The following is a 9,807-nucleotide window of genomic DNA, read 5'->3' as shown; positions in this document are numbered from 1 at the left end:
TCATATACATATGACATATTTACATTTTTTACAATGGAGTAAAATTTTAAAGCAGTTTTAAGGTACAATTTTGATTAAATTTTGTATTTTTTTTAATTCTATTGCATTTTGGTGAATTTTATGAGAGAGCTATATGTCTAAAAAATTTAAAGATTTTTCAATCGCTTGATTACAAATTTTTGTGATTTATAATAAAATGGATGGATTATTAATTAAAATAAAATACATTTGATTTGATCAATAAAATAGTAGTTATAAACACTATTAAGATTAGTTTTTTACTTTTCTTGTGTGTATTAAAAAGTAAATTAGTTTCATTCTTTGCTTACAGTTTAATAATTTTGTATTTTTGTAATTACTGCATGTAATTATCAACATTTTTAAAAAAAATTTTACTCAAAAAGAATTATTTGTACATTTTAAAATGTATAATTTTAATTTTTAATGTTTTTGAATTCAATCAAACTTTACTTTTTAAAAAGAGGGTATAAAATTTAAAATGTCGTTGACCATTTCGATTCGAAATGAACTTTTAATTGTCATGTCTTTTTGATAATTATTTGATAATTATTTTATAATTATTTGATTTAAATATTTCGTAAAAAATATTTCATCCCAAAATAACGGATGATTATTCGAATCGAATAATTATTCTTTCTGACGTTTTATATTTCTAATTAACGTGTCCGGTTCATTTTAGCATATTTCATTTGATAATTATAACGTTAATACATTTTCTGAATATTAAGTAGTGCGATATAGATGTACAAAATATATACACATTATTAAAACGCATCGCGCGCTCTGATTACGTTCAATGATTTTTCACAATAATAAGTATTTTTATTCCTGTAAAAATCAATAAAATCTGTAATATTGATTCTTACTATTTTTTTCTACAATTTTATTTAGAAACTAATTTTTCTTATTTTTTAGGAATTAAGTTATTTTTTTAAGAAATTAATATTTTGTTCAATTTTAAAATTGACGAGTCATAAATTAGTAGAGTTGTATGGTATAATTATTTATGTACAGAGAAATATTATTTTTTAAATGTTAAAAAAACTGTTAAACAATTTCAAATGTTCTTTTGATTTCACATTGACTATAGTTCGATTTTTGAAATAATGATTTTAAATGAATTCGGAGAGAAATACTTTTTTAAAATCAGGAACAGATCCACCGATATCGTGCCTACATATTTCCCCACTGTCGAGGTAACTGACGTCAGTATTTTTAAGAATACTACGAAGACTTTCCATCGAAAGATTTGGCATTATTGTATTACCATCGATTTTATCGATGTCGTTCATTGAATAACCGGCAGTGATTTTCTTTTTTAAATGATATGACTGAATTACTGGTTTTGTGTCAATTTTTTCTTTAACACTATCCAATAATCCGGGCGTTGCTTCATTTTCAATAATTTTCGGCGTGAATGTACGCATATTTACTTTACTTCCATTACCTTTTTTGAGAGGCAATAACTCCACCTACGAACATACATAAAAAATACTATTAATTCTCCAAAAATATTTTCTGTCATAAATTTTATTATTTTCTATAAAAATCCGTTAGATAATGGAAGAAGGAGATAGAACATTGGTTTAGAAAGTTGAATTCTGACAGAACACAGAATTTCTCATTTTTACCATTAATGGTAATGAATTTAAAAAAATGTTTACATACACGAAATCAAAGTTCGAAAATTAATGTTAATTAATTTTTGATCCTATACCTTTGTTCCTTTTCTTTGGAAAAATTCAAAGTCATCATTAGCAACGGTTGTAACTGAACAGCAACTTCTCGCTCTGCTTCTACACGAGCTCATTGTATCAAAATCACCGCTTTCAAGGTCACAACTTTCGTCATCCGAAGATTCATAATCGGCATCATTATCCTCTGCATTTTGCTTTGAATGAAGAGCTTGCAACTGATCACGTCTAATCGCATCCTTCTTAATATCATATGTCCTCGAGTCCATTCCCTGTCGTGGAAATCTACCAAGGTTGAAGTATTTTGCTTTGAAATTTTCAAATTGCACTGAACTGAAATAAAGAAATTTTTAATGTTATTCTAATTCTAATTTTAGAATTCTATAATTGGGGATAATTTAAGTTGAGTGGATTAGTTCCACTCTATTAGTTTTATAGGATTAAGTAAGTAAGTTTGAGGAGAGTTGAGATAAAACTAAAGTGAAAGAGAAATATTTTTAATGATTTTTGTTTATGTTTCAGATGCTGCAGGAGAGGTGGATTCAAGAAAGAGGTTTCTAGTAGAGAGTCAAGGTGAGTATATGAACCAAAAATGACTTTATAAGTCGGTTTTACTTCAGGAGCTGCTGGAAAAGGAACTTCGGAAGATTTACTTCTTGAAGACAAATCGTAATTAAATACAGGCGCCCATTTTTCTGTATAAGCTGCTGTAGAAGAAACTTAAGCAGATTTTATTCTTAAAGTCAAATCGTAACTAACTGCAGGCGCACAATTTACTTCAGAAGCTGCTACAAAAGAAACATCAGAATTTTTTGAAGACAAATCGTAACTAAATTTTGGCGCCTATTTTACTTCATAAGCTGCTATAAAAGAAACTTTATAAGATTTATTTTTTGAAAACAAATCGTAACTTAATTTTGGCGCTTATTTTACTTCACAAAAGCTGCTGCGAGAGAAACTTCAGAAAATTTTTTTTTTTGAAGACAAATCGTAAACAAATTTTAGCGCCTATTTTACTTCACAAACTGCTGCGAAAAAAACTTAGAAGATTTATTTTTTAAGACAAACCGCATAACTAAATACAGACGCCCATTTAACTGTATATAATTAAGTTGCTGAAGAAGAAACTTCAGAAGATTTTTATTCTTGAAGTCAAATCGTAATTAAATATAGACGCCAAATTTAGTTCAAAAGCTGCTAGAAAAAAAAACTAGAATTTAGAATTTTTGAGAGACAAATCGTAAACAAATTTTGGCACCCATTTTACATCATTAGCTGCTGCAAAAAAAACTCCAAAACAGAGGTTTTGGAGTTCTTTTTCTATGAGAATTCAATTATTTAAATACAAACATAGATAATTTATTAAATAATTAAATGTTATTTTAAATTCAATTCCCATAAAGAATTTTATTAACAAATTTTGAAATAATTGAATTCTTTCAACGAATTAATAATAATTGAATTTTTGAAAAGAATTTTATTATCTATAAAAATAATTTAATTCTTGTGTAGGACTTTATAAAAATCTTTTTAAATAATTTTTTTTTCGAAAAATTTTATGAAAATTGTGTTTAAAATAATGGAATTCCTGTGAAGATTTTATTATTTATGAAAATAATTGAATGTTTACAAAGAATTTTAAAGAAAAAATTTTCAAATTATTGAATTCTTTTGAAAAATATTTTATTAAAATAGTAAATATTGAAAATAAATAAATTTCGGAAAATTTGTGAAAATAATTGAATCGTTTACAAGAATTTTAATGAAAATTTAAAACATAATTGAATTCTTTAAGAGAAGTTTATTAAAATTTTTAAAAATAATTGTATTCTTGGAAAGAATTTTGTTACAATTTTAAAAAATAATTAAATTATTCTAAGAAAAATTTTTTTATTAATAAAAATAATTTAATTCTTGCAAAGAATTATTTAAAATTGTTTAAAAATAAATAAAATTTTTGGGCAGGACTTTATAAAAATTTTTTTAAATAATTGTTTTTTTAGAAAAATTTTATGAGAATTGCGTTTAAAATAATTGAATTCCTTTGAAAATTTTATTATTTATGAAAATAATTAAATGTTTACAAAGAATTTTATCAATAAATTTTTATATTCTAATTTAATTCTTTTGATGAATTTTAATAAAAATTTTAAGAATAATTAATTTTTTCGAGAAATTCGATTAAAATTGTATTAAAAATAATTGAAATTTTGCAATGAGTTTTATTATTTGAAAAAATAATTGAATTCCTAAAAAGAATTTTATTATTTACGAAAATAATTGAATCTCTATGTGAAATTTGTATTATTTTATGAAAATAATTAAAGGTGTGCGTTGAATTTTATTAATTTTTTTTATAAATAATTGAATTCTTTTGTAAAATTTTATTAAAATAGTAGATATTAAAAATCATTGAATTGAGGAAAATTTTTTAAATTAATTGAAATTTTGCCAAGAATTTTATTAAAATTTTTGAAAAATAATTGAACTTCGGAGAAGAATTTAATTATTTCTAAAGATAATTGAAATTTGGACGATAATTTAAAAAAATTTGTGAACATTATTGAATTTTTGCGAAGAATTTTATTATTTTTGAAAATAATTGAATTTCTGCAATCAATTGTAATTTTTCTAAAATTCTCCAAATTGTATAGTACAATTTACGAACTTTTCGTCTTTTCTCAATCAAATTACGGACTTTACGGATATTTTTTGAAAAAAACTGACTTTTATGGACTTCTAGCAAATTTACGGACTTTTACGGAATTTACGTACCTAGTTCGAGTCCTTAAAGAATCTTCAGTCAATAAAAAAAATTGAAGTGAATAAACAAACTGTTTGCTACATTTAAAATTGAAGTCAACGAACAAAAATGTTTGTTACGAATAAAATTGAAGCCAACGAACAAAAGTATTTGTTACGTATAAAAATTGAAGTCAACGAACCAAAGTATTTGTTACGAATAAAATTGTAGCCAAGTAAAGAAAACATTTTTCAACACAAACTTACCTGGCCTGATCGAAACTTTGATTCCGCCTAACAGCATTCCTCTGAAATTGCACCTCTTCAGAACGATTTTTCTCCAGTCCAGCAACAAAATTCTCCAAGCCAGGAACACTTCGGTCAATTTTCCTCGGCACCTCCTCACGTATTTCGTCCAAACTCTTTGTAAATTTACGTTTCGACGAATTATCGAGTTGCACAAGATTCTCTAAATTCTGTCCAAATACATCGGTACTACCAACTTTTCTCCTCTTTCCATATTCAAAATTTTCATAATCCCTATTATTATTTCGTTGCTCAAATGATGTTTTAACGGCGCTATCAATTCGTGGCTCGAAGGTTGAACTTGTAAAGGACGCGACTTCCGGCGAAAGAGAACCGTAAGCATTATCCTCCTGCGTTGATTGCGACCTTGGATAATGTTGAATCCCCATCGTAATAGTTCCAGTTCTCGCTTTAAAAACAAAAAGATACATTTTTATTCTCTTACAATTTCAAATAAATTACAGAATTTAAAGTTCAAACAAAAATCTTACAATTAAATTCTTAAAAAAAAAAATTACAAGAAGCTCACAAAAAGAATACAAAAAGAATACAAAAAGAATACAAAATGAATACAAAAAGAGTACAAAAAGAATACAAAAAAATAGAAAAAGAATACAAAAAGAATACAAAATGAATACAAAAAGAGTACAAAAAGAATACAAAAAGAATACAAAAAATACAGAAAGAAAATAGAAAAAGAATACAAAAAGAATACAAAATGAATACAAAAAGAGTACAAAAAGAATACAAAAAGAATACAAAAAGAATACAAAAAGAATACAAAATGAATACAAAAAGAGTACAACAAGAATAGAAAAAGAATACAAAAAGTTTACTTAAATATTACATAAAGATTACTTAAAGATTATACATAAAGATGACAAAAACATTTTAAATTACAAAAAGCTTAGCCCATTTTTTAAAAATTGAAATCTATTAGAAGAAATGTGGCACACCTCTGTTTTGATTGTGTAATCGTCCATAGAGACTTCCGTTTGTGAGAGGGAATTTTAAACCATGATTCAGATTCAGCTGCAACTTGTATTCAGCATCATGCTCAAAGTGACGAAATTTTCCATCTATACTACCTAAGTTGGATAACAGGGAAATTATGGAAAAAAATAAACAGCGTGTAGTATTCATTGTAATGAGTTTCGAAAATATACAAATTTAATATTTTTATATTTATATATTTTCGACATTTTTGATAATTAGTTTTGAAAAAAAAAAAAATTACGAAAGTGAGAAATTACTAATAACAGTAGAGTAAATAATGGAAGTAGTGTCTTTTTTGTCAATGCAAGGAAATGTATTTCTGAGTAAGCTCAATAGAAAGGAAGTTTAAATAAAAAAAGGTATTAAATTTAATATAAAATCACTACTTCCGATATTCACGTTCTATGAATTTTATTCTATGAATTTCATTCTATGAATTTCATTCTATAAATTCCATTCTATGAATGGAAGAGACTACTTTATTAAATAAACTATTAGTAACAATATGTTAAATAAATTAAGAACATATTTCATACAATCTACTTTCGAATGTGTATTAAAAAACTTGAAGAGGTATTAAATTCATGGATCTATAATTCGAGGACTTTTTATCACTGGGGAAAGTAATTTAGATTTTTAATTAATTTCAATCCAGATATCTTCAAAATAACTTTTTCTTTCATTAATTAACTAATTAATTTATTATTATTTATTATTATTATTACTATTTTTATCATTATTAATTATTAAATAAAAGATCTTAAATTTTTTCTTTAGCCTACAATGCAAAAATTAAGTTTTTTAAAAGTGACTACAAAGTTACTTTTAAAATACTTCTTTTTATAGTGTAACTATTTTTATTATTATTATTAATCAAATAAAAGATGTTGAAATTTTTATTTGACCCAATGGTTATGATTTATAATATGATTTATTAAATAAAAGATTCTAAATTTTTTTTATGGTCTAAATTATAATAATTATAATTACAGACTTCGCACTCGATAATTAATTTTAAAAAAGTATCAAAAAAACTTTATTAAAATCTAAAAGAATAATTGAATTATTTAAAAAAAATGTAATTAAAATTGTATTTAAAAAAATTGATTTCTTTTGAAAAATTTTATTAAAATATTTGAAACTAATTGAATTTCTGTGAAAAATTCTAATATTTTTGTGAATAATTAAATTCTTCCAAAGAATTTTAAAAAAACATTTTTTAAATAATTAATTTTTTCGTGGAATTGAAATTAAATTTTTAAGAATAATTACATTTTATGAGCAATTCCTGAAAAATTGTATTAAAAATAATTAAAATCCTGCTATGAATTCTATTTTTTAAGAAAAGAATGGAATAGTTGCGAAGAAGTTTGTTATTTTTGAAAATAATTGAATTAAAGAATTCAATTATTTTCAAAAATAACAAAATTCTTAGCAAATTCTTAGAATTTCATAAGCATTGTTTTAAAAAATTAATTTTTTTCGAAATATAATAAATATTAGGTACGAAAATTTTATTTTAAATATTTGAATTTTTGTGGAAAATTTTATTTGTGAAAATAATTGAATTCTTCGATCAATTAATAAAATAGTATTAAAAATAATTGAAATTTTTGATGATTTTATTATTATTGAAAATAATTGAATTCTTGCTTAGAATTTTATCAAAAACTTTTTTAAATAATTAAATTTTCATGAAAAATGTTATTATTACTGAAAGAAATTGAATTATTGTGAAGAATTCGAATTGTATAAAAATTTTGTTAAATAATTGATTTTTTCGAAATTTTTTTGAAAATGCTATTCTAAATTAATTGAAGTCCTGTGAAAATTTTATTATTTAGGAAAATAATGTAATTTTGGATGAATTTTATCAATTTTTTTAAAAATAATTAAATTCTTTTGCGAAATTTTATGAAAATACTAGATATTGAAAATAATTGAATTTCGAATATTTTTTTAAAAAAATTGAATCGTTTTAAAGAAGATTCTTCTCAGAGAAAGAAGAATTATTTCTTCTTTCTCAGTGAAGAAAACACTATTTTTGAAATTGGTTAAAAATTTTTTTTTTTAGCATACCGTGTGATATTTTCATTGAATGGTCCTGTTTTGTGTAGACTTTAGCCACATAGCGACAGAACATTTTATCGAACATTGCAAGAAATACGGGGAGAAGTGTGTCTTTCAATAGTGGCAGCCATGTGGCCAAGTTCTGTGGTGTGCAGAAGTCTTTGAATAAATCTGGCCAAATGGAGATTATCTGAAACATTAAATAATTACTGATTAAATTTTTCTGTTCCTTTTTTCTTCACTTCCTCATCGTTGATAAATAAAAAAAAACTATAATATTTAAATTACATGTATAGCAGATGTTAAATTTTTTATTCCTCTCCTTGAAATTATAACGGATTTTAACAGTACTTGTATGGTAATAATTTAAAAGTTACTATAATTTAGTATTTTTTTTCACTTTTACGCTGTTACGCAACATTTTATACTGTAAAAAAATGCGGTAAAACATAATAAAAAATCTCTTTTAGAAATATTTATTTTAGTAAAAATGCAGTAGACTTACAAATTAATATAATACAATTTCGTAAAATTTTTTTTTTTTAATAAATATTTGAATTTATTTATTTATTTATATATTTATTTATCACTCGGTCGTCTTAGCTAAAATATAAAACAATGAGTTCAACTCATTGTTTTATATTTAAATTTTTTTTCAGTTTTTTCATTACAGAAATGAAATCTGATTTTAAAAATGTAATTTTGTAATACATTTTGTAAAAGAAGGTATAGTTATGGAAATATACCGGCTTCTCAATCAGGTGTTCGTTATTCAAAATGGGAAAAATTTTTTTTACTCGCTTTAGAAAATCAACTGTAAAAACAAGATACAGCAAGTAATCGCAAAATTACTTTCGCCAGAAAAGTCATTACCAAATTCATTCAGATTCTTTTATAACCGCACCGAGAGAATCTCTTCCTCATTCCTGAAATTGTTCTCTCCTTCTCTTTTTTTTTCTTTTCAATGTACATTTTTATATATATATTTTATTTCGTAGAGCAAATGTTACGTAAAAATTCTCTTTCTCTAATTCTCTGATTGTCTAATTCTCTAATTATTAAATTCTCTTTCTTATACGTAATTGAATATAATTAATGTTAACATAATACAATATTAAACTAATAATAATAATTCAAACACAAATTCAAAATTTTTTGTACTAATTTGTTACTTTGGTATTAATGTTTACAATTTTTTGACTAATTTGATACTTTGGTACCAATCTGAAACTTTTTGGTACCAACTCGAAGTTTTGGTATCAGTTGGACACTTGTATGTACCAATTTGTTATTTTGTTATCAATTTATGATTTTTTGGTACTAATTTTTCATTTTAGAATCAATTCAATATTTCTTGATACCAGTTTGTTACTCTGGTACCGAAGCGGAACTTTTTGGTACCAATTAAATGTTTTAGTATCAATTAGACACTTGTTGATACCAATTTGTTATTTTGTTATCAATTTATGATTTTTCGGTACCAGTTTGACATTTTAGAATCAATTTAATATTTCTTGATGCCAATTTGATACTTTGGTACGCATGTGAAACTTTTTGGTACCAATTTGACACTTTGGTAATAGTTGGAAATTTTTTGGTACCAATTTGATATCATTGTGGTTTTAAGTTGATACTTTAGTATCAATTTGTTACTTTTTGATAGTTTCCGGAATCAATTTGATATTTTTGGTACGAATTAGATTTTTTTTCTGACCAATGTGATAAATTTGGAACTAATATAAAAAAATTTTGGTAAGAACTTATGATTATTTTTGGTATTAAATAGAGATTTTTTGATACCAGTTTGATACTTTACTACCAAATTAAAATTTCTTGATATCAATTTAATTCTTTTGTATCAATTGAACACTTTTTAGTAATAAATGGTTATATTCCTTATTACTTCTTGAACGAATTTGTTACATTTCATATGTATTTAATATTTTTGGTACCAATTTGCCATTTTTGTATCAATTTC

At 23.8% G+C, this 9,807-nt stretch overlaps 1 protein-coding gene across 2 annotated transcripts in view; it reads right to left on the bottom strand.

The window, feature by feature from the left end:
• Positions 1-463: 463 nt before the first annotated feature.
• LOC122511087 overlaps positions 464-9,807 on the bottom strand; it is a 42,596-nt gene continuing 33,252 nt past the window's right edge. The window contains exons 4-8 of one of the 2 annotated variants that reach the window (XM_043626131.1): positions 7,839-8,019; positions 5,720-5,851; positions 4,725-5,172; positions 1,739-2,048; positions 464-1,493 (exon numbers count right to left, since the gene is read on the bottom strand). In XM_043626131.1, the coding sequence (XP_043482066.1) occupies positions 1,134-1,493; positions 1,739-2,048; positions 4,725-5,172; positions 5,720-5,851; positions 7,839-8,019 (1,431 nt within the window). In that variant the 3' untranslated portion in view covers positions 464-1,133. The remainder of the gene's footprint in view (positions 1,494-1,738; positions 2,049-4,724; positions 5,173-5,719; positions 5,852-7,838; positions 8,020-9,807) is intronic. The other variant, XM_043626132.1, reaches the window with a different exon arrangement.

This window comes from Leptopilina heterotoma, unplaced genomic scaffold (genome assembly GCF_015476425.1).
Source record: "Leptopilina heterotoma isolate Lh14 unplaced genomic scaffold, ASM1547642v1 Lhet_80, whole genome shotgun sequence".
NCBI lineage: Eukaryota > Metazoa > Arthropoda > Insecta > Hymenoptera > Figitidae > Leptopilina > Leptopilina heterotoma.
Note: the sequence above shows the minus strand (reverse complement) of the source record. Positions and strands in the feature narration are given on the sequence as shown.